The sequence below is a fragment of the Acinonyx jubatus genome, chromosome B1, assembly GCF_027475565.1.
Source record: "Acinonyx jubatus isolate Ajub_Pintada_27869175 chromosome B1, VMU_Ajub_asm_v1.0, whole genome shotgun sequence".
NCBI lineage: Eukaryota > Metazoa > Chordata > Mammalia > Carnivora > Felidae > Acinonyx > Acinonyx jubatus.
This window is the reverse complement of record NC_069382.1, coordinates 170246484-170271927: the sequence shown is the minus strand read 5'-3', so window position 1 is coordinate 170271927 and position 25444 is coordinate 170246484. Positions and strand designations below refer to the sequence as shown.

Below are 25444 nucleotides of genomic sequence, written 5' to 3'. Positions count from 1 at the left end.
ATGCCTCTTAAAACAGAGGCTTGATTTCTGACATGTCAGAGGTATCCTCTCCCAGCCATCCTTAGCTATGTAGATGCATTCACAGTGTTCTCCGGAGTGTGTGGCCTTGGCCGGGCACCTGCCGGGGGCCCAGCCTCAGGAGGAGGGGAGAGAGTTGCAGCAGGTGGGTGAGGCGAGGGCTGCCCTTGGAATCAAAGTAACGGGCGGCAGTTCTCCCACGGTGGTTAGGTCAGCCTGTTTCCAGATCTTCTCAGCATGTGTGACATTGATCTCTGGCACCAAGAAAAGGCAAGATGGAATCTAAGCCATGTATGTGTGGAGAAAGCACTTTGTGAAGTATCAGAGTCTCACTGGCACTGAAATTGTGACTTTGTCACTTTTCCTCCTAATCCTCTGTGATGGTCATCTGATGGTCTTACGACTGTTACTAAGGCAGTGGTGATAAAATGAAAGTTGTTAGCCACATGAATAATCCATTTTATTGGGAAGGAGTCTACCAAGGAAGAGGAAAATGTTTCACACAGGCCGTAGTTGTTTTCCCTTGAGAAGAATCATCAGGGTTTATGTATAATTACTCACAAGAATTTATTTTCTGAGGACAAGGTTCTGATTGTGTGAGGTGTGTTAACGGTCTGGTGGAGAAAAAAGTAATTTGGAACCACACAGATGCAAGGTAGAATCCAACGTGGTGGTCTTGGGAAATCACATAAGCCTCTGGGTCTCAGTTTTCTTAACTGTACAATGGGGATAACTAAGTCCTCTTCACGGATTGTTCCAGTGTTACATAATATGGGCCTAATGTTTACGACAGTGCCTGGCACATGAGGGCTCAGCTAAAAAATGTCTGTTGTCCCATCGGCGTCATTAACATTGTTACCAAGTAGAATGTCTGTAAAATGTCAAAAGCTTGAAGTAGGTGGGTCAGAACATAAAGAGCTTGAGTATGGAAGTTTTACTCTGCCTTAGAACTTGTACTTAGAGTGTTTTCTTGTATCTCTTCTTAATAGGAATGAATTCTTCCAAAACCAAACTAGAACTCCAGAAACACCTGACGATGTTGACTAATCAGGAGCAAGCAACTATTTTTGAGGAGGTTCAGGTAAAGTACCAGTTTTTCATTTCTAGACTGAAGGAAAAGGTAAGCAGCTTACCTGAGAGATGTTACTTATGAAAAATCGCAAACCAGAGCTGTCACAGCTCTGAGGAAGTGGCCCTGAGTTCCTCTTGCTTTAAAGTTAAGCCCCACTCAGAGGTGGGGGATGGGGTGGGAGGTAGGGAGGGGGGTGGGGGCAGGTCAGATGGCAGACTGACACCAGGTCTTGGTTTCCACAGTGAATGCAACTAACCCAGAAAGAGGACTCCCTTAAAAATATTTTAGAATAAAGAAAGGAAATTCTAGAGTGGAAAGAGCCTCAGCCCAGGGGACAGAAGACCTGGACTTTGGTCCCCAAGCTCTACAAGAGTTTCTCTGCTCTACAAGAAACTCCTGCCAGCCCCTTTCTGCTCAGGGTTTCAGCCCCGAAGTGTGGGAGTCGGCAGAGACAGTATTTTGTACGTGAACTTGGTCATTAACCGTTCCTCCCCTCTTACTCAGTGTTGGACACAAATTTACATGATGCTATCTACTTAGAGCTATATATCAAACCTAACTGTAAAAAAAAAAAAATGCAAAAAAAGCCAGCTCGTCAGTTTTCTGTTAAACCTGGAAACTCGCTCTTATCCTTGCGCGTAGATGCGGCGTCTCTCCGGGAAACCGTGCTGTGTGTGCTGGCATGCCCGTAGTGTGTTCGTTCTGAATCTTTAATGAGCTCATCAAAAATTTCCCGTCTGCTTTAGCTGAGGGGCATTTTCAATGGTTTCCTGGCACTTTTGTAGGGAGGAAGGCACATCAGAACAAAGGATAAATATTTTTGTGTGGGGAGCAGAGTGAAAGGGCCTTGCAGAGCAGTCAGTAAACCAATCCAGAAGGCCCGTAGCTCTGGGTTCCAGGTTCTGTCTGTCTCCACACTGGTTGCAGGGCTCCACCCACCAGGCCCATGATCTGTTTTCTGTTAGAGTGAAGAGTTAGAAGACTGTCTTTTTCTCTTTAATCCCATTAGAATTCTCTTCATCACCCTTGTTCTCCCGTGGTAGGATTGGCATGTGTTTGTAGAAGGAAAGCATGGGAAGGTTTTTTACTTTCATAAATAGCTTAGAATGTAATTTTCACAATTTCCACTTGCCTTTAAATTTTGTTTTCTTTTGAATCGACTTGAGACATGCCATTTTTTTTTAAATGTTTGTTTTTGAGAGAGAAACTGAATGGGGGGTGGGGGAGGGAGAGAGGGACAGAGGATCTGCTATGTCAGTGCAGAGCCTGACGTGGGGCTTGAACTTCTGCACCGTGAAATCATGACCTGAACTGAAGTCTGACGCTTAACTGACTAAGCCACCCAGGTGCCCCCTTGTTTTTACGTAAAGGGTCTTTAGAGTTCTGAGTATACAGTACTCAGAAAAACTTAGTGTGATTTGTACTTGGAATTCATAATGGACAGTTTGCTTCCGATTGTTAATGCATTTACAGTGGAAGCCGGGCCTTTTCCTCTGGTGTTGGTCCATCCGCTTGCTGGTCTGGTGCTATCAAAGCCACTTCAGGGAATGTCTTTGCAGCAAGCTTAGAAGATGCACATTCCTCCCCCAATGTGAGTTTTATTTGTTATTTAGACAGCACCATGTAGCACTTTATTACCTGTGCTGATTCATCTGACCAAAAACAGTGCGATTAACCAGCATAGGTAATAAAATATTGTCCAGCAATGAGAAATTCCTAATGGATGTGATTCTGAGATTCTCTTTGGCCCGTGTCAGTTTTTAGATACCCAGTACATACGGAAAAGAGATTTAAGAGACGAGTGGAGACAAGGTTTATTTATTTTTAAAAATGCCTGTAGTTAATATCTTGGGGCCCCCATGTGTTGTTCTAGAAGGCTCTGTAAGTTGAATAGCTTAAAGACCAAAGGAAGGTCACTGTTGTGAAAAGCCAGCTCTTACTATGTCCTCCATCGTCCTAAGTGTGGCTTTTCCTTGAATGATACAAATTTGACATGGATTTCTTCCTCTAACGGCCTGAAGGTTTCATTGAATTATTTCCAATGACCATTCTTGATTCTGAAATGACATTTTATAAACCAAGTCATTGATTTCTTTTTAGGTAGCAGTGCCGGCTAATGTGTTTGAAAATAGTACATTTCAGAACGATCATAACAAAAAAGGTGGCTTTTCAATGTCAGGATCCCTTTTGTAAACAGAGTGGTTAATACGTTCCTTGTGTACCGTCTTTCCTGGAGGGTAATTTTGTTTCTGAAGAACTCTCCAAGGGCAAATTTTCGTAAGACAAATGGAATTACGATTGAAATTAGTGGCACATGATTATGTAGTTGTTAAAGCATACATAATCAGTGTTTTTGTAAATAAATGCTTAATGCAAAGAAAGAAGTGCAGAGCACACAGGACATGAAGAGCAAGCCGTCAGTAATGGCCGTGATGCAGGAGATGGTCGCTGCTGCAGGGAGCTGACCGTGAGCGTGCTGAGAGAGCTTTGTGCCCCCTGAATGTGCTGGCCCATTAACCCTTTGTAAGAAGACTCATGACACGGAGAGCCACTTTTTAATTTATGAGCTCATGAAACAGGTCGTATAATTTTCCCGCATATCTTCCTGAGTGGGGGGCCCACGGGGTCTTGCCGTCTTCCCATGCTGCCCTGCTGCGGGCTGAGTGAGCCGGATCAGGTGGTCCCCCAGAGGGCTTTCAAGACGAAGTAGGGCAAGGAAGGGAAGTGCCTCAAAAGCCCAAGTCTTCTCATCTGAGTGAGTGTATTTCAGGGAGTGGCTGAGTTAATGCTGAGTAGGTAAGTCGAGTAGTCAGTAATGGATTAAAGAACATGATTTTTCACAAGTTTTAAAGAGGAATGGAAGAACTTTTTCTCTACTTTGTAAAGAATATCAACTTCTTTGGATTTTCCACGGCTTTAAAATGATTTCATTTAAGATTTGATTATAACTTCATGAAAAGATGTCAGAATGTAGCGTCCCAAGTGAGCACCACCATTTTAAGGAGTACCCTCAGAAGACCACAGACTTTCTCAGCATCGTGGTGTTCATTAGTGAGTGTTGGAAATTCAGTGACTTTTACCACCAGTTCATAGGCCCTCTCGTAGAAATAAGGTCAAGAAGCATGTAGCAGAATTGGCTTGGTTATTTTTGACAGTCAGTTGTTTTGTATTTAATGAAATATAACTGTAGAAAAACACAAATCGGTGGTGTGTGTACTTCAGTGAATTGTGCTGCGATGAATACACCTGTGCAGCCGGCACCAGGATGAAGACATAGAGCGTTTCCAGCCCCTCAGAATCCCCCCTGAGTATTGTCCCCAGGTACCTACTGTCCTCACTTCTGACACTGCAGATTGGTTTTGTCGAAACTAAGTTAATTTTTGACTACAAAGTGATGTCATCCGGCTCAAGTCCCCGTCATTTTCCTCAGGCTTGTCTCTCTGACTAATGAAGTTTGGTAAAATTAAATCACCTGTGGAAAGTAATGATTTGCCACGGTGGAGGGTGGTGAAGTCACATGAGAGGTATTAAGGAGCAGGCACCTTGCTAATCATTTTCACTCAGTAGAAGAGTGTAGCCCATAATCATGTTTCAATTATTTTAAGGAAGGCCTTATTTCTTGACCTTGTAGGGCATCGTGAACAGTGGCTTCCCTCTGTGGTGGTTAACAAGCCCCAGGACGCAGTCTCCGGCCCTTGGTTTCAGTTTTTAATGGGCAGTGACGGTGTTTGTACATTGTGCTCAGCTGTCTCATGTTCTGTCCCTTTGAACAAATTCTTGTGTATTTTGAGGGAAAAAACTTTCCTTCTTACTCATTTTTAAGCCTTTATTGATACTTTTGATATAAGCTATTGCACAGAATTTCTCTAAGAAAAATACACTTTTTCTTGTTGAGAACAGCTTCAAATATTTAACCAAAGATATGGAAGAAGAAATGGTTCCACTTCTTGGCTGTCTGTTCAGAGGCTTCTCATAATTCCTGTCTGCTCCTCTTTCGTGGACTTTTTCTAAAAAAAATAAGACTTTTATTATTATTATTATTATTATTATTATTATTATTATTATTTTGTTGCAGCAGTTTTAGTTTTATAGAAGAAGTGGGTAGAAAATATCGAGTTCCCATAGGACCCCTCATACCCCAGCCCTACCCCCAGGCCAGTTTTCCCTGTTGTTAATATCTTGTCCTAGTGTGGTACATTTGTTACTACTGATTAGTCCATATGGATACATTATTATTAACTGAAGTCCTTAGTTGACATGATGGTTAACTTTTAGTGTTGTTAGTTCTGAGCGTTCTAACAAATGTATAATAGCATGTATCCATCATTATAGGGTTATACAGAATTGTTTTTCACCACCCTAAAAATCCTCTGCTCCATCAGTTCATTCCTCCCCCTCCTCCAGTCCCCAGGCATCCACTGATCTTTGGCTGCCTCCATGGTTTTGCCTTACCCAGAATGTCATCCAGTTGTAGTTATACGGTGTGCTGGAGATTGGCTTTCACGTAACAACATGCATTTAAAGTTCCTCCGTGTTTTTTCATGGCTCCGTAGCTCTTTTTATTTTAGTGCTGAATAGTGTTCCATTTTATGGATGTATCACACTTTGTTTATTCGCTGTTGAAGGACATCTGGGTTGCTTGTAAGTTTCAGCAGTAATAAATAAAGCTGCTGTAAACATTGGTGTGCAGGTTTTAGTGTGGGCATAAATTTTCATCTCGTTTGGGTAAATACTAAGCAGTGTGATTTGCTGGGTTGCATGGTAAGAACATGCTTAGTTTTTTATGAGAAGCTGTTGAACTGGTTTGCAGAGTGGCTGTATCATTTTGCCTTCCCTCTGGCAATCAATGAGTTCCTCTTGCGTCCTGGGCTTATGGACCACGGTTCATCTTCTTGGGGTATAAAGTTGGGATTGTGGTGCTTGACCATGCCTTTCCTTTGGTGAAGATCTGATGGAACTTTCTTTGGAAAAATCCAGTTGTTCTGTAAAACATACAACTTCATAACATGAAGGTTCATGACTTGGAATTGAGATTGAGAGCATCTGTTCTAGCTTCCAAGATCTTTAATCCTTAAATCTGAAATTTGAAAGAACGGGGAGTCCTCAGTGAAAACAACCCCTTCTAATCATTTGCTATATTTTCCTTGAGTTACAGGAACAACTTATCATTTTAAATGATCTTCTTCTTAAGAGAGGGAGTACCAGAAGGTCTGGGTTAGTGTTACCTTTGCTTCTAAAAGTTATGGCACAAAGGGTAAAATCATTGTTTCTCGGTTAACTTGGGGAGGAGTTTGCCAAGAGTGTAGCTGACCCAGACTGGATGCTTGTATGTTTGATTCATGTATTACACCCCAACTTTGTTTTGAAGGGCAGGCTAGAAGTTTGGGATCGGGGGAGAGAGGAGGAGCAGGAAAATGGATAATCGTCGTTACGAAAAATACATATTTTCAAGGTTTATAGACTAGACGCTTTGTCCTCAGAATAAGTCAGGTTTTTCTTCATATTCGGAGAAACAAATACACTAAATTAGATGGTCTTTAAAAACTGAACACAGATATTTCAGATCCAGAGAATTTGGGACCTTGGAGTTTATTTTGTGCATAATCTTCATTTGAACAGATGAGGAAGCTAATCACTTGCCTGTGGTCACACTTCTAGGCAGTACCTAGAACCTGCATATCCTGATTTCTAGTCCGGTATGCTTTGCTACTACCTATACGAAGAATTAAAGGTGTAGGGAGAACGTTCTTAAAAAAGAAAGGGGAAAAAGAAATCCATGCCATAAAATACTGTGTTCAAGTTCACGCCTTGTTGGGCTTGCAAGAAGTGCTTCACGGTGAACATCACATTTGATGCATATGGAACCATGACCCTGGATACAGTTGCTGTTTTCCTTTCCAGTTCCCTAACCATGAAAGTTTATGAGCATGTAGCCCTTACAGCTCCGACCTCTGGATGTTTACACAGTTTTTACTCTTTTCTTGTTTTCAAGACTATTTATTTCTTAAATATTTCCACTGTGCCTCTGTCCGATGTGAAATATTTGTTTTCGGTATGAGGACATCAGAGGTCAAAAGTGCATCGGGCTCACTGGCTCCATTGTTCTTTTTAGGAAGTGTCTCCCTGTCTAGCTAGGATCATTGGTGCCCCCTGGTGAGATGATTGGGTAAAAGCACCCATTGATGGATGGGAGGAAGCTGTTTGTATTTTCAAAGGCGTGGTTTAGCCGTTTTGTTAACAGTTAAAAATAAATGTGATGTATTGGTTTTTTTTTTTTTTTTAAAGAAATTGCGACCAAGGAATGAGCAGCGAGAGAATGAATTGATTATTTCTTTCCTGAGGTGTTTATATGAAGAGAAACAAAAAGTTCACACCCATGTTGGGGAGATAAAGCAGGTATGGCTTTTTTTTTTCCCTCTTCTTTTAATTTTACCAGGATGCTGTGTAAAACAAAATCTTGAGGTTTTTTTCTCACGTTCTGAAACTTTTTTTCTCCCTGTATCTTATTTTTATTTCTTGCACATACGAGGGAAATTTGGGAATACTGAGACCGTGCTTAGAGGAGGTGTCGGCCTCGTGGTGGGAGTGGGGCAGGTGCCTCCACAGGAGGGCTGGTGTAGAGCTTCCGGGATGAAATTTAAGAGTAGGTACTGCTACAACAGGCTACCTGACCTGCAGGGAGGGAGCCAGTCTCTGTCACCTCCCCTTTCTCCCTGGTAAAATGGGAATGACGTTGCAGGGTCGCCTTCAGAATCCTGTAAAGTCCCTGGAGGGTCTTTGTGACATAAATGCTACGTGAATGCAGGGAGAACACTTCTGACAAATTAGGTTATGACGTTAGAGACCCTGGCGTGTGTGCTCTTCAGATCTAGAACTTGCACTGGTTCCATTTCACCTGAGGGAGGTCCAGAATCTGCCTGCCTTCCTCTCCTGGCCACAAGCATCGTTTAGCTTTTCTGTCTCAGGGTGCTGGGTCAGAAGCTGGGGCTTCCTGCAGGTCTCTGTCTTTGAAGCGCTCCAAGTCTGGGATTCCGCACACATGGTGCCCCAGACCATTTTCCTATGCCTTTTGGACTCTATGTAAGTCAATTCCTGATAACTGTTATAGCTTCAGATGTGCATTTTGTATTAAAGTTCCTTGTGAGCCAGAAAATCTAGAGAAAAATCACTGAAGGATGTTCAAAACATCCTTCATTTCCCAAAAGTATATTGCTTTTTAAAAAAAACCAAACACTTAACTGACACGTCCGAAAGGCGCTTTAAGGCTCAGTGGCCTGCCCCCTCCCTTGCCCTCTTCCCTATGACACCCCTGCCTTTGTGGCACCCTAACTGTGATGCAGTTTCACGTGGACCCACACATGGCAGCTGTCCCCAGATTTCTACCTTCCAGTTGGCTCTGGCAATCAGGTACCTTTCCTGAGCTCACAGGGCTTACGTACAGTGTCTGACATTGTTTTTAATCTCCTTGGCCGACTGTAGCATCTCTTGGCAGGGACCCCGACACCAGTGCACTGTGCGTGTGTGTCTGGCCTTCGTGTGTTGACACTCCTCCCTTCCCAAGACGGGAAGTCTTGGGAGTTCTGTGCCCCTCCGGTTCACTCGGGTGGGCACCCAGCCTAAGCTCACAGTTAATTCTCTACTTTTTTTCAACCTATTTCTCTTCTCGCTTTCATTCCTTTTTTTTTTTTTTTTTTTTTTTTTTTGGTGCCATTAATAGTTTTTCCCTAACTTGTTCCAACAGGAAATTGATAATTTTGAAATAATTTATAACTGCTAGTAGAGGGGAATGAAGCATTTATGGTGGATGGAAAGTTTTGACCTAAGTACAGACTCATATTTAGGGAACAGAGTAGTGTCTTTTTGATTTGGGCGTAGTTGAGTGCAGAGGAGACATGTAATTAATTTTATTTCCATTTGGAAACATCAGGGAATTTAATATAAAAAGCAGAACTGTCAGCACTTTGTGTAGAGGATTCTGAACATTCTGTTATCCCATGCCCTCACATCTGTGCCTGTAAAGATGTTGCCCCGATTCCCAGTTGTGGTTGGGTCTCCCCCAGACCGGACACCCTCTTGGGCTCTGAGGATCAGGCTTTTCAGAACAGCAGCTGCTTTTAGATGAATCAGATGAAGCTCTGAGATTTCCCAGGACATTCCTGGTCTCTTTATGCTACAGAGTACTTTAACTACATGGATTTCATTACATTCTTGTTGCACCTAAAAATCCCCATACCCTTTGAAAACATGTCATGACTTGACCTAGAGAGGAGTAGAACCATGGCTTTGACAATGAACTTCTCTGACCACCGGTCTTCAAAAGTGGACAGAGAGAGACACTGAGCACAGGCTCAAGGCTGCACTTCGTTAGAGCCAGTGATCTGTTTGTGCTTTTCAGTGACTAAAGTGATAGTGTTGGAGAGCTGCCAGAGGACTCAGTTTCGTAAAATAGAAAACAAACTGAATGAGATTTTGTTCTTATGGAAAAAGTAGAAGCAGTTTGGGCAAAGACCTGTAAAGTAATAAAGTTAGAAGGTGTTGCATTTTAGTCGATGAACATATTATTTCCACTTGTATATATAGAGCTGGTGCAAAAAACTTACAGTATTCACTCATCTGACACTTAATGAATGTTTGCCATGTACCAGACAAGGTTCTAATTTTTTGCATGAATGATTCCATTTCTTCTTCAGCTCTTTTGAGGCGGGTGGTCTAATACCATTGTTAGGGATGGGGACGTGGGAACAGAAGTCAAGCAGCGTATTAGGGAATGGTAGAGCCATTGTGTCTGAGGTCCAAGGACATTATCGTAATCATGATGCTTTTTAGGAGCTTACCTAACAAAGTTAAATGTTCTATAAGTACTCACTGATTTGCCCGGGTCCGTTTTCCAGTAGAGTTTTTTTCTGACGTTTTATTTTGAAAGATTTCAGACATGCAGGAAAGTTGAAAGAAACAGTGAACATTCACATACCCACCATGCAGATTATACCGTTTGTAGCATTTTGTAATATTTACTTTCCCGTATGTCTGTCTATTATATCACCTTGTTTTTGATGACTTTTAAAGTAAATTTCTGATATTAGTACTCTTTATTCCCAAATACCTTAGCCCATAGCTACATTTTTAACTGTACTCAGTATTTGTTCACAAGTTTTTGGAGATTTAGATCTTGTAAGTTGCACAGATCTTGAGTGTACCATTTGTGGAGTTTTGAGGTCTTCATACATTGAGGTGGCCCAGGCTCCCATCAAGGTGGATGGCAGAATGTACCCCCAGACCTCTTTTCTAGTCCTCACTACTCCTCCCTGCAGACAACCATGGTTTTGATTATTTTTACCACAGACTAATTTTGCCTGTTGTGGGACTTTAATGGATGGAATCATACAGTACGTGCTTTATTGTTTCTGGCTTCTTCCACTTCACCTGATGTCCCTGCTCGTCATCCACGTTGTTGTGTGCGTCAGCGCTTCCCTTTCCTTCCTTGTGCCAACACGACAGCTTTTGTCCATCCTCCTTTTGACGGACGCTCAAGCCCCTTCTAGGTGCTAGTTGTGATGAATAAGGCCGCTAGTAGGTACGTTGTGGCGCCACAGGTTGGTGGGTTCTGACCTGAGAACTTAGTCTGGCCGCAGAATTTAAAACTTGGCTCCAGACGCTCGTGCACAGAGCTCGCCCGTCTGTCGTGGGTTGGGCCGTGTGAGAGGACCGGCGGTGAGTCCAGGACAGGCCCCTGAGGGTCCTGTGTGGCTCCCTCCCTTTGCACTGGAGGCTGCCTCAAGTGTGGACAGGCTCCTCCTTGGTAAATGATCGCACAGGACCAGCTGCAGGGAGTCAGGCACCTGCCCGTGGTGCCTCATGTTTGGCGGGCACTTAGTCACTATTGGGTGAGGGGGTCTGTTCCCTCAGGCACGTGTTTCCCATGGGCCTGCCTGGTGCTCACTGCTCATTCACTCATTCTTTGGCGAGCAAGCATGAAGTGTCCAGAGCGTGCTCAGTATACCCTGTGAAAACACAAAGATAAGTGATGGTCTCCCCTGAGGGAAGTCCTAAGCTGGTCGTCATTCTTTTAATGCACGTTCTAATTCTTACGGAAGTAAAACGCTGATGAGTAGACAAAGCCAAGAGGTAGCTCTTATCAGAACCTTTCTTTCTCATTTATGCCTCATGAAAAACGTGGCAGTCATAGATGAATTAGGATTTCATTGTTTGAAACAAGACATGAAGTCTTTGACCAGCAAATAACTGAATAAAATAAAAAAAATGCTTGATGACGTAGGAATCAGGGGAAAACAAATTAAGAGACCATCTCTATCCGCCAAGTCAGTAGAAATTTAAAAATCCCACAAGACCATGTAAAAGTGAACTCTCATGTACTGGGACTATGAATTAGTACCATTTAGGGGAGAAAAATTTGACAGTGTCTGGTACATGTGAAGACACACAGCCGTAGAGACCCAGCAAGGACATTTCTAAGTACTTCCCTTGCAAAACCTTTCGCCTGAGTGGTAAGGAGCTCTGTTCAAGAGAGAGAAGCACAGTCTCCTTTGTAAAAACAGAAGGGAATCTGTGTTTAACCACAGGAACATGAATGCATTGTGTTGTCATCCGGTGAACTGCTACACTCTAACTAAAGTGAGTGAATCAAAGAATATTTGTCAACGTGGATAAATCTCAAAAACAGCTTTGAAAGAGAAAAGGTCATTATGGAAGAGTATGTACAGGATGATACATTCATGTAAAGCTTCCACTATATGTAAACCATCATATATGTTTCATGGATACATATGTATATATAAAGTTATAAAAAATGAGTTGACGGACACCAGACTCAGGAGAGGGCTTATTTGTGCAGATGAAAAATGGAGAGTGGCTCCAGGAGGCTTCAGAGATGTCTGTCATGTTTTCTATTAGACGTAGAAAACACTAGCTAATAATCACGATTGCTGACATTTACAGAGTATCAGGCATGTTCTGAGTGCTCTCATGTGCATTAATTCATGTAATGCTCGTGAGCACTCTGTGAGGAGAGCTCCCTGTGTGTCCTCAGTCTGCAGGTGGATGACCCGAGGGGGCAGCGGGTAATTACCTGTCCAAGGCCACAGAGCTAGGAAGCGTCAGAGGACCATCTCACCTGGGCAGAGCTCCAGAGCCCGCGCTCCTCACTCTTCTCGACACCTGCATGTTCACTTGGCCAGAGCTGGGGGTGGGGGTGGGATTTGTTGTATTAGTCTGTACACTTTGCTGCATGCTTTGAATGTGTAACAACAAAGAATGGTCGGAGTTTAGAGTATTGGAGGATGGGCTCGTTCATGTGGTTTTCTTAAAAAAAAAAAAAAAAAATCATTGTCTAGCAGAAAGCAATCAGGCAAGACTCCATAGAGGTAGGAAGCAATTTAATGTAGAGGTTTTTTGTAGTTTTTTTTTTTTTTTTTTAATATACCTCTTTGTTAATGAGTAACATTAAACCTCATTTAGTGGTTGGCATCCAAATGCCGTTACGTTGTCAGCTTCATCTTGTGGTCAGTTAGGGGGACAAGCTTGGGCACAGAGGGAAAGGGTGACAGACACAGTTAGGAGGGAGAGAGGAAGAAGTGGAGGAGACCGAGCTCCACAGAAAGCAACGAGGGGATTAATTTAGGGTGATGGAGTGGATTCTTCAGTTGATAAAATTTATTTTGTTTCAACCTCTGAGATGCCCCCAAAGATAAATTATAATGTACTTTGAAGAGCTAATAATGGCCACTTTTGTACCAGAAACTCTGCTCAATGCTTTATATGATTTACCTGTTTTAATCTCACAACACAGCATTATGATTAGATCTTCAGGTGGGTCTGAGTTGACAGAGGATTCTAGAAACGAAGGCTAGGAGAGAGAAAGTAACTTGTACAAGGTCAGTTAGTGAGTGACACGTCTCTGATCTGACCGCAGAGCCTGAGCTCTCGAACTTTGTTAATTGAGTCGTTTCCAAGCACCTTACGTCCTTTCATTTGGAGCGGTCAGAGCAACTCTTCGAGGCAAACTAGTTCCTGGACCTGCAGCCATGCTGTGGAGGAGCAGATGAGGGCACAGGATCAGAATCATGGCCTGGGGGCAAAAAGATGCATCCTGGAGACTTATCATTCCTTAAGGAAGGGAGGGAGGGAGGGAGGGAGGGAGGGAGGGAGGGTGGAAGGAAGGAAGGAAGGAAGGAAGGAAGGAAGGAAGGAAGGAAGGAAGGAAGCTGTAAGTGACTTACTTAACTTTTCATGGTTTCACTTTTTAGACATCACAGATTGCAGCGGAGAATATTGGAAGTGAGTTACCACCTAGTGCCACTCGACTGAGGCTGGATATGCTGAAAAACAAAGCAAAGAGATCTTTAACAGAGTCTTTAGAAAGTATTTTGTCCCGGGTAAGTAGCATAATCTCTCCTAATTTAAGTGAAAATCACTTTTAAAGAGAACATAAGATTCAGTTCTTTGCCTTTTTAAATAAAATTTTGTTTGTTTGTTTGTTTATTTATTTATTTAGTAAGTAAGTAAGTAATTTGTACACCCATCGTGGGGCTCAAACTTGACCCCAAGATCAAGTCACATGTTCTACCCACTGAGCCAGATAGGCGCCCCTTAAATCTTTGCTTTTGTGCCATGAGTGTTTGCTATAAAATCTAGGAGGGTAAAAGCTTTTTAATGTCTTCTCCATCTTACAGCAATGTTACCGACACTTTTTAACTTGGTTTAGGTTAAAACCAATTCTCTTATACTCCATGGTATTTTTTGTTTCCCAAAAGGATGTTCTTCATTGGCCGGCCTCTGTGAAGGGCACAGAGTACGGTAAAGTGTGGGTCCAGTTCTCCCTAGTGCCACGAGGCACAGCCTAGAAAACCATTTACCATCGGCTGCTGCTGGTATGTGTCTGGAACTCTCTGTGGCGGGTCAGTGAACTGTGGCTCTTGGGCCAAACGCCACCCACCTCCTGTTTTTGTAAATAAAGTTTTGGAACCCAGCCACATCCATTCATTTACCTGTTTCCTTAGTTTGCTTTTGTGCAGAGTTGAGTAGTTGCCACAAAGCCTAAGATAAGAGATTTATTGTGTGGCTCTCTAAAACAGAAAAGTTTGCAGACTGCAGCTCTACAGGAAGAACGAAGTATACGTATACACCAATGTGGGAGTTCCTTAAGAAATTACCTGCTGTGTTCCCCACCCCAACGGGTGCAGATAACCTTTCACGGCACTCCTGAGAAAGCAGAGTTTGATTTTCTTTCAACATTTCACACCATTCTGGAGCTTGCAGTATCTTATAGTTTTGTTTCTGTTTTCGTTTTTTTAATTTCATGACACAATCCATTTAAGTCATACTTGTTTTTGAAAGAAAACTGAATTTTATTTTGTTTGAAGATATTTCTGAGCACTTTGCAGCATCCTTAGAGATAATTCAAAAACATCCATTTACAAAACCAGGTGGCCACCTTTGGGAGCCCCCCAAGTAGAATGTTGTCTGATTGTCATACAGCAGGCAGGTTGTGACAGCTCGTGACTCGGGAGAGAGGTGTTGAGTGTGCTTGCTGTAGCGCTTGCTTTTCTTCACAGATTCTCTCTTCTTTCTGCCCATCGTCCCTGCCAAATGACTAATCCACGAGGTGCTCAAGAACACTTAGGTTGATGTGTTGTTAAGAAAAAAAAAAAAAGCAGTGTTGGTTATCTTAATGCACGTATGTGCTCAGCAGCATTTCTCACTAGATGCATTTTTCCTGAGATGCTTAGCTAGACCACGCAGCTTCTAGCTGATGCCTTTGCAAAAGCCTAAGGGAGCGTAACTTGACTGCTTTTCTTTTTGTAGGGTAGTAAAGCCAGAGGCCTACAGGAACATTCTGCCAGTCTGGATCTGGACAGCTCCTTGTCTAGCACATTAAGTAACACCAGCAAAGTAAGTGCATTTCCCTCTATGTGACATGGTTCATGCTCATCTGTCACCTGCAGAGCCTACAGAGGGAATGAAGGAAGCCTCCTGTCTTCAATCATGAAAAGTTTGGTGCCTGCAGACTTCTTGGTGCAGGGGGAGGGCTGGTCTTACAATTCTGTAACTTAGAAGTTTCACATAACAAAGCAGATGGCCATTCTGTAAGCAAAGAAGCAAGATGACAATTTAATTATTTTATTTTAATCCTTTTTAGTGTTTATTTTTGAAAGAGAGGAGACAGAGTGCAGGCGGGGGAGGAGCAGAGAGAGAGGGAGACACAGAATCTAAAGCAGGCTCCAGGCTCTGAGCCATCAGCACAGAGGCTGAGCGGGTCTCAAACTCACAAACCGCAAGATCAGGACATGAGCTGAAGTCGGACGCTTAATGGACTGAGCCACCCAGGTGCCCCAACAAGATGTCAATTTTAGACCATTAAGAGATAATTTATCACAACGCAGCCAATGGACTTCTTTCCCTGTGTTGAAAATAATTGAAATTGGGAACACCTCAAGAGTGGGTCTGGGAGTTCCATGAAATATGGAACCTGAATTCCTGAACGAACTTTACCCTTGGGCTAGCTCTGTGATTATAATGAAATACTACTGTTTTCATAAATAGCTGAGCTCCACCCCTCGCGTCTGTCACCAAGCACGGCTTTGTGATAGTGAGCAAGCCTGTGGTTCTGTTCAGCAACAAACCTGTGTCTCTGTCCTTGTGTTAATTTCTTACTTTCTAGACATTTAAGCATTTTCAGCTTTTTTAACCACCAGAAAGTGAATTTGGGGTTTGTGCTAGGGAGGCCAGCTTTCCTTCTGCTACCAGAGCTCTGACAGATGCAAATGAGAGGTAAGTTTTGTGGAGGCCAGCTCCTGACCACAGGAACTCTTAAGTTCTTCTGAGTTTCCTCCTGGGCATGTGGCTTTCAAAGTTTTTAGACCATAGCCAACAGCAGGAAACTCATTTAATGTAGCAAAATGATTCACAAACATACATACACACTTATACCCAAAATTAAAATTTCACAAAACAATATTTGCTGTAGACAACCTGATACATAATGTTATTTTCAGTTGTTTTTTTACTTTAAAAATGTCTATTGCTTGGGACAAAAAGTCTATTACTTGAGAAACACTGCCTTGAAAGGGTGCTTCTCAGATTCTCAGGTGCACCTTTAATGGGGTTCTGGTGAAAATGCAGATTCTGATTCAGTAGACCTGTGTGGGGCCTGAGATGCTGCATTTCTGACAAGCTCCGAGGTCTGTGCACCGCTCTCCCCCATGGGGAGCGAGGCCCTGGACACCAGTCTTCTGAATATGATTTTCTGAGTTAAAATCTAGTGGGACAGAGCATCATCTGACCTCCATCTACCACATACTGGTTCTACCCCACAGTTTATTTCAAGTTTGGAAATGGTATGGTTTATCTGCTGTATACAGATGAGTGGGACAAAGCCCCTGCCCTGAGGAACTTATCTGGGAGATGACAGATACTCAACACCAGCATCAAGCAGAATATAGTAGGAGCCCTGAGAGTTTCGAATAAGACAGGGTGGTTACTTAGCAGTCCCGGGAACAAGTGGAAGGGAAGTTATTTTGATCAACGGAAGCACAGAAAGCACGGAAGCAGGAGCAGTGGTGCTTTTGAATTTCATTTTCAAGTATAGGCATTCTGCCTGTGGCAGTGGACAGGGAGAAGCATTCCAGAGCAGTGCAAGTAAAGATAACCGTGACGTTCATGTCACTCCAGTGACTTTTCCAGGAAGTCTTATTGTTTGTTTTGTATTCTTCTCCAAAGCCCAGATCTAGGAACACACATGTAACTTGAATTTCTAGGTCATCTTAAGAGAAACACAACTTTCAGAAGCCGCCTGTTTGAGTTGTGTGTGGGAGGATCTTTATGTGTACTTCTTTACATCTTTTTTTATCCTGAGATTGAGAAACTATTGTAAAGATACTTTTTTTATGTAATTGGATCTTAACCCAGAAATTGATCATCTAAGAGTTGAGAAACATCCGAGTAGCCCTTTTAGGTGTAAGATTAAGCTGAGGATTAGCTCTTTCCTGTAATTTGGAGGGATATTAATAAAAGTTGAGATGAACAGCCTTGCATAATGGAGATTGTTTGCTATGATGTATTGTCTTAGACAAAATTTTATTATTTTTTTTTAAATTTTTTTTAATGTTTATTTATTTTTGAGACAGAGAGAGACAGAGCATGAATGGGAGAGGGTCAGAGAGAGGGAGACACAGAATCTGAAACAGGCTCCAGGCTCTGAGCTGTCAGCACAGAGCCCGATGTGGGGCTCGAACTCACGGACCGCGAGATCATGACCTGAGCCGAAGTCGGCCTCTAACCGACTGAGCCACCCAGGTGCCCCTTAGACAAAATTTTAAATCCTTAAAAGGATCTTTGGAAGTACAGGGTCTTAGAGAATGGAAAATTTCTGCCATGTTTAAAGGTAATTAATATTTCATAGTATGTTGGGAATTAAGTTTTTCCTATCTATTTCCTTGAGAATTAAATGTATATAATCTCTCCCCTCAATAAACATATATTTCTAAAAATGAAAATCTTTAGTGCCTACCGTTTGAAAGGTACGCCACTGTATATCAAGTGAACACATAGAATTTAGATTCTCCAGTCCATCATGACATGCATTCATTTCATTTTACTTTTTTCATGTTGATTTATTTATCTCTTCTAGCAATTTTCTCAGGGGCAAACTGGCATACCTCCCCTTATTTTACATTTTTTGACTGGAAAAGAATATATTGGCCACCAACCATGTCTTGGGTGCCGCACTAAGTGTAGGATTGCCTGAGTAGTAGTTATCTCTTTGAAAAAGTATGAATCTTGAAAGACAATGGTATTAAAATATTGTCATGATTCCCAATAGATGTGTGAGTTACCCACTCAGTAGATCCACTGAATTCCTGGTACAGTAACTTATATTTGTATAACATTTTACAGCAAACTCTCACTTATATTATCTTGCTTACCTCTTGAAACCCAGTGAGATAAATCTTCGTTCTACCCTTTTATAGATGAGAAAAATTTAGGTACAGAAAGAGGTTAAATGATTTGCCCTGAATCGTGGCAAGAAGTGCTAAGGAGAGATTTTTCATATTGTGAGAATAATATAGGATATAGTTTTTAACCTCAGGATTACCAAGTTGAATGTCAACATTAGATCAAAATCAGAGAGCCTTAAAATGCAGGTATAAAATACACATACTCAGCAGAGATGAAGAACTTCTTGATTTGTTTAAACTGGGCAGACAAGTTCTACAAGACTCCACATGCTTCTTGAAAGCACAGTAGAGTCTTTTACAGGGAGACGGGATTATTTACAGCTTTGCTCACAACAGTCCCTCCGTCAGCTTGCATTGGGGCAGTCTCCCTAGTGGTCCAGCAGCCTAATAACAATTTGTCTCTGATGAGCTGCCACTTAATGAGCCTTCATTTCCTTCTATTTTTGGTGGCCTCTAGGTGGCATTATAGTCAGATGTGCTTATGTATCAAAATGTTTTCCTGCCACTGGGATGAGAGGTTTGTAAGTCTCACAGATTCCCTGTGATGTGTCTGACCTGCTGTCCCCCCACCACCAGGAGCCATCTGGGTGTGACAGAGAGGCCGTGCCCGCCTCTGACAGCTCCTTCAGGCTCCTCGGCTCCTCGGATGACCTGTCCAGTGACTCAGAGAGCCGGCCCGCTGAAGAGCCTGCCCCACTGACGCCCCAGCAGGGCTTCAGAAGGCGGGCGAACACCCTGAGTCACTTCCCTGTGCAATGCGAGGAGCCTCCAGAACCGGCACAGGGGTCTCCAGGGGTCGCCCAGAGGAAACTTATGAGGTATCACTCAGTGAGCACAGAGACGCCTCATGAACGAAAGTAAGATTTGTTTAAAAATGTAAATCTGTTTTTACAAAAATAGCTGGGGCATATCTGTTATTAACCAGGTATGTGCAGCCCAGGTATGTTTATTGGGTGAGAGAGAGACTTGAGTCAGGTTCTGCTCTTGGCTTAAAAAGCCAAAGCCTGAAGGCGTGTTCTGTTCCTCCCCCACCTTCCTCCCATGGGAAACGTGTAGACGTTAAGAGACCCTTATTACTTGTTCAAGTAGCAAGTACAGGGATCAGGAGGAAGCAGGTAAAAACGGAGCAGAAATGGCCCTCTAAGCGCATAGTAATCACGGCTCCAGCACCGTGAGAGGCAGGAGTACTGGAGCTTGGCTGCTGGCTGTGACGGAAAACGGCCAAGGGGCGAGCAGGTGAGTCCACTCATTTGTAAACCTGGAACATTTCTGTGGTGGGAGGGAGAGGCAGCGTTCAGTTCCCAGCAGAGCGCGAGAGGCGGTGTGGATGCCTCTGCAGACGCGTGGTGTTGGGTTCTGGGTGTCGCTCTGTCCCGACCGGGCAGGCCTTGTGACCTGGGCAAATTCGCTTAGCTTCTGTGGGTGACACAATTGGAACAGAGGCTTTCTGAAATCTTCCGTGGGAGAGTTCTAGATTTTGCTAACCAGATTTACTAATTTCAGTAATTTGGCTGTCATGAGTGTTTCGATTTCCTGGTGATAGAGATGGGTAAGCAATGTGGTAGTAGAAATTCTCCTGGTTCCTTCTGGCGTCCCTTGCAATTAATTTGGCCCTGTAACTGTCAGAGACCATAGACGGTCATAGAGTTTAAAAATCTTTAAAAAACTAAAAATCTTTTAAAATCCTTCACTTCATAATATATGTAAGGGCCACACCTACATGTAGTTGCTGCCCTCCCTGGACTGATGTGTGTCCGTGGGGGTCATGCACGGGTAATGCAGAGTCAGAGTCTGTACAGAGGTGTTTGAAATGTTATGAGTACAGAAATGAAACAGTATTTGAAGGACGTAGCAGAGGCTCTCGGCTTTTTTCCAGTCGGCGATTGAGAATAGTTATGATGGTTTTTGAGAACTTGGCTGCATATATGACCCCAAAGCAGGAGGCACAGCAGAAGGTAGTATTTAACATAGGACATTTTAGAGACAAGCATAGTTGGAGGGTGTATGGGGATCTTGTCATCTTCTTAAAACCCTGTATACCCATTACTTCTGCCCCCTGCTGCCTTCCCAGCCCTCTTTCTGGGATTTTCAGCGATCATGGAAACATCCTTGTCCAGAGATTCCTAGTTCTCTTGCTAAGCCTGCAGTTTTCACAGGAGCCGAGGTGGTAGGAAATGTGTGTCCCTGACAGTACATTTCCCTGCTCCCCCAAGAATGCAGCTTCCTGATGCGTCTTGCTGGCCAGAGGTGAGGAGACGATGGAGAAGTGCCCGCCTCCCCCCGCCCCCCCACAGCAGACCCGTTTTGCTTTCTGCTCCCTTGTGAACTCTTCCCTCATTTACACACGAGAAATGAGACACTGAACTCAAGGCCAGTTATTGTTCATTTTAAAGAGAAATGTATTTTAAAAACTCTGGAGTTTGTTTTGCTTTCCTTTGCTTTTGGTTTAAATAAAAAACAAACAAAAAAAATTGCTGTCAGTTCCTCAAAAGGGAACGGAGGAAAAAGTACTGTTGGGTGCGCACATTTGTGAGGAATGGTCAAGAATGCTCCTTTTTTTTTTTTTTTTTTTTTAAACTGAGAACTACCTTTGCCAACGAGACAGTGGACTCAGAAGAGAAGTGAAGAGCAGCCCTCTGGCTCCGTGACAGCTGGTGTTTACATATGGGGACACCGGCAGCCTAGCCCGTTCTTGCCTGATCCCTCTGTGTCTGCCTGTCTGCCCCCCCCCCCCCCCCCCCGCCCCACCGGTGTCCCCTCCTCTTCCCGCTAATCGCCCTGCTTTCTCTCTAATTGCTATTTAGTGTGAATCATCCACCCGTTGGCGAGTCTAAAAGTTGCTCAGGTCAGTCTTCAGCTCCTGCTCCTCCACCTCGTCTTAACCCCTCTGCCTCCTCGCCAAATTTTTTTAAGTACCTAAAGCATAGCTCGAGCGGAGAACAAAGTGGGAATGCTGTGCCAAAGAGGTGAGCACACTCACACGGCAAGTTCAGTGTGGTTTGTCTTCCCGGGAGGTTCACACAGAGAGGATGAGCTGCATGGCACGCGGGAGAGAACCCGGGGCCACTGCATCTGTGTGCGTGCCTGTGTGCGTGCCTGTGTGTGTGTGTGTGTGTGCGCGCCCGCACGCGTGCTGGTCTGTTTTTGATTTTATTTTCAGTCTGTCATCCGAACTGACTTAATTTACCATGGATTACTTAATTTACCATGGATTAGTTACTATTGCCAGGTCTTGATGTCAAGCCATTTCTTATATACTTATTTTCACCTACCCCTGCCCTGCTGTACACACATAGACACACAATCAGCAACTGCATTTGATTGTATGTGCTGGGGTTTGTGCCAAATCAGAAACTTCATCATTAATTTAGGAAAGTTATTTTTTTCCAGTTGAAAGGAAAAGTCATTTTGGGAGATGGACTGATTTTTTACGTTTTATTGTATTCTGGTAAGAATGCTTAACATGAGATGCTCTTAGTGCATTTTTAGAGTGCACAGCCCAGCATTGCTAACCACAGGCACTGTGTCGTACAGCAGGTCTCTAGAGCTTATCCACGCGCATGGCTGAATGGACTGATGTTCTCAAAGGCGCTCGTAGATTCCACTCATTTAAATAGAATTTTATTGACTGAATACAAAAGTTAAATCTCATTTGTAAACTTAAATTTCTTACCTGATTTAATTTTCTTAGCGTGAGAACTGAAGTGTTTATTTTGAAGCTTATATTTTATACTTTTTGTGTTTGTATCTCTTTATCCTAAACTCTCTTCGCAACCAAACTCTCAGCATCTCCTACCGTAATGCCCTGCGGAAAAAACTTCGTTCTTCTTCCTCTGTGCCAAACTTTCTAAAATTTCTGGCTCCTGTAGATGAAAATAACACCTCTGATTTTATGAGCACAAAAAGGTAGGGTTTAATTTAGATATATCAAGCCTGGGTACAAGTGTTGAACTATTGATATACAGGGATTTTTCAGCTGTTTTTTTTGACACTTAAATCATTTTAGCTAAAGGATTGTTATCTTCTTTCTTATGCTTTCTTACCGAATGTCACTTGAAAAAAAGTCAACTTGTTCTCCAGTTTTGACTAGGACTAGTTTATTAATGCATTGTTTTCGGAAGGCTCAAGAAAGTCTCAACCGGTTCTCTCAGTGGTAGCAGTGTTTCTGGATGGTGAGCATATGGCTGCGGCAGATGGGTCAGGATGTCTGATCTGTGAGCTATGGTGACTGCTTAGCTGCAGGTGGAAGTCACCAGGCTCCCCACGGTATCCTGCAAAGGGGAAGAAAATCACTGACTAGACTACAAGTGTTGTGTTGATAAACGTACTTTTTTTGTACTTTTAAAAATATAAACATTAAGATTGTTGTCGTTGTCAAGTAACCGTGTAATCGCTGCCTGGATTGGCTTGTGTAATTGAACTTTACTCATGTTTGTGGCCATCTGTGGAGGTACACACCTGTGCCGAGAAAACACTCCCATCCGCAGCCCAGGGGGGAAGGTGGTCCTGGTGCCAGTGCCCCTGTCAGCACTTTCTCTTTTCTCAAGTGGCACCAAGAAAGGAAATGGGAAGCTAATGATCTGTGGAGCGTATTTCTTAATGCCTTTTACAGGGGAAATGAATTAAGGGCATGTAATCTTGCTCTTTTCATGAAATGCATCCTCTGAGAAAGCAGTGCCTTCGGAGCGTTGACCCCCTGTGGGCTTGATTCAACGTCCGTGATTATCTGATTATGTCCTCTTATACGAAGATAATCTATAATGTAGTGTTTTGTTTAAGAACAAAAAGTCAAGCTAAAATACCCGATTATATCTCCCCGTCAGTCATAAAGACATCATCTTGTGCTTTCAGGGACTTTGACTCCGAAGCTAACCACCTAGGCGATGTCCGCGGGACCCCCGTGAAGACGCGGAGACACTCCTGGCGGCAGCAGATATTCCTCCGAGTGGCAACCCCACAGAAAGCGTGCGATTCTCCCAGCAGATACGAAGGTACCGTACACCCTGGAAACAAACCAGGTGGATGCTGGCGTGCGTCACGGCAGTGCGTTCGGTGAAACGAGAGCTGAAGTGAGATTTCAGGTCAGAATTCTCCCGAGTTTAAAGCTGCCTCGCTAAGAAGCTCAAATGACAAGGCCTGCCGCTGTTTGCAGGGGATCCTCAGGTTCCAGGGAAGCCTGTGAGCGGACCTGGCAGCTTGCGGCACCTTGTGTGGAAAAGGGCGCCTCCGCTGAGCTGCGCCGACCGCTCACCCGGGGCACGTGGGGATGTGGAGGGTCTCGGCCCTGTTTTCAGAAGACTCAAGAAAGTCTCAACCGGTTCTCTCAGTGGTAGCAGTGTTTCTGGATGGTGAGCATATGGCTGTGGCAGATGGGTCAGGATGTCTGATCTGTGAGCTGTGGTGACTGCTTAGCTGCAGGTGGAAGTCCTTGATGCCCCACTTGCCTCCTTCCCTTGCCCCCGCGTTCCCTGGCTGCAGTCCGAGTGTCGGTTTAGCACAGCCTGGCTGCAGGGGTGCTCCCCGACCCGGCGCTCCGGTTCCCCTCGGAACCTCCGTGCCTCTTCCGTTGCTGCCCCTCGGTCTGGAGTCGGGGGAAGACCGTCTTGTGCCCTCCCATTCCGCCTGTGTCTCCCAGGCAGAGTGTGCTGGGACTGTCTGTCTCTGGGCCTTCCTATGTTGAGTTACAATGTAAAAAACGAGTTTAAATCCAGTTCGAAACTTAAAGCTTTTTCTTGACCCAGATTTTTCAACAGCAGGTATTTCTTTTCTGTAATGTTCTTTAATCAGAAAGCTTTTGTTTTCTTTAGAAAAGCAAAGCAAAACAGTAGACTTTAAAAGATTACTTGAGTTTCTCAGACCACGTGTAGCACAGATTCATTCTTGTCCCTGGATGCACTTCTGTGCATCTGTTAAGAAGCAGCACAGGCTGCCCTGAGAGTTTCCAGAGTACTTTCCACACTGCTGCCCTGGGGGAGGACCCCTGCCCACTCCTCATGCCCCTTGCCCTCTGCCCTCTTTCTTGCTGCTTCCCACTCTTCCTCCTTCCCCTACCCTCACCTCAGAGCTCTCCTTAATATGTAATTTAAAAAACACATTCTCTGCTAATTTTTTTTGAAGTTTATTTATTTTGAGAGAGAGAGAGAGAGAGAGAGAGAGAGAGAAAGAGTGCACATGCAAGTTAGGGAGGAGCAGAGAGAGAAGGAGAGAGAATCCTAGGCCAGCTCTACACCCTCAGCACAGAGCCTGACACGGTGCTCGATCTCATGAACCATGAGATCATGACCTGAATTGAAATCAAGAGTCGGACATTTAACCAACTGAGCCACTTAGGCGCCCCTCCTTTGCCAAATTAAACAAGAGCCTGGTTTGGGCTCTGCCAGCTTTGTGATATAAATCCTATAACTTCACTTACCTTGAGTCATAAAATGGTTAGAGTGAATGTTGGCTTTTCCAGGCTCATGGGATGACAATAAATTATAAGTGCAAAAGTACTTTGGAAACCTAAAGACATACAAATGTGAAGCGATACAGTTATTTTTGTTAACCGTTATTGAGATTGGAGCACTGGTGTTAAGCTTCCTATACTGTTGTTTCCCAGCAGGAGCAAGATTAAAGGAACGCTGGAAAGACTGGCCTTATAAATGCAGTGAGATTTTTTTAAGTCATTAAATGGAGTTATTTCAGTGTGTATCGGTTTAGAAGGTTGAAAGGGTTCATTTTCATTTTTGTAGATTGTCTGGTAAAGTCCAACAGCCAGATGGTGTGACCTAGTTCCCTCTATACGTTTCTGAGCCAAAGGGGTCTGCTGGGCTGATAGCTGTGGAAAACACCAGGCTTATAAAGTGCGCAGCCTAGGGGGCTGTACTCCTCGTGGGCGCTTTGACCGCTGAGGAAATGCACTGAGCTCTGCAGGCCCCGCCCCGGGACTGCTTGCTCTCTGCCTGTGTGAGGAAGTGTGGCGAGTTCCCAGATGGACACTGGTGTCTCCCAGTCGGGGTCTGAGGAACTGGAGTCAGAAGGTTAGTCAGTGCTGGCAAATGTTTGCTTCTCTGGGGGGACCCCAAGGTCAAATGGGCGAGTGGAATGAGCCATGGGCAGCACAGGAGAACGTGGGCCTTGTGTGGCCTAGCAGGTAGAAGCACCAGCCTCGCCATGGGTGTCCAGCTTCTCTTTTTGGAAGCTTCTGTTTTTAATTGGTTAAGCCTGGAGATACTGTACGAAACGGATGTTTCACCCCAAACTGCATTCTTGTTTGTGGCGTTTGCAGTTGACAGGGTTCCTTGATGAATTCTGGACTAGCCAACACTGTTGGGCAAAAGTTTGTAGTGAATGGATGGGACGATGGATTGTTCCGCCAGAGGCTGGAGTGCTGAGCGGATCC

At 43.8% G+C, this 25444-nt stretch overlaps 1 protein-coding gene across 8 annotated transcripts in view; it reads left to right on the top strand.

The window, feature by feature from the left end:
* TBC1D1 (TBC1 domain family member 1) overlaps positions 1 to 25444 on the top strand; it is a 224409-nt gene that overhangs the window by 118290 nt on the left and 80675 nt on the right. For 3 of the 8 annotated variants that reach the window (XM_027054124.2, XM_027054301.2, XM_027054353.2), the window contains 8 exons: positions 1008 to 1099; positions 7376 to 7486; positions 13354 to 13482; positions 14912 to 14998; positions 18640 to 18920; positions 20868 to 21029; positions 21850 to 21969; positions 22915 to 23054. In XM_027054124.2, the coding sequence (XP_026909925.1) occupies positions 1008 to 1099; positions 7376 to 7486; positions 13354 to 13482; positions 14912 to 14998; positions 18640 to 18920; positions 20868 to 21029; positions 21850 to 21969; positions 22915 to 23054 (1122 nt within the window). Of the gene's footprint in view, positions 1 to 1007; positions 1100 to 7375; positions 7487 to 13353; positions 13483 to 14911; positions 14999 to 18639; positions 18921 to 20867; positions 21030 to 21849; positions 21970 to 22914; positions 23055 to 24607; positions 25083 to 25444 lie in introns of those variants that run through there. The other 5 variants (XM_053217463.1, XM_027054192.2, XM_053217464.1 and 2 more) reach the window with 5 other exon arrangements.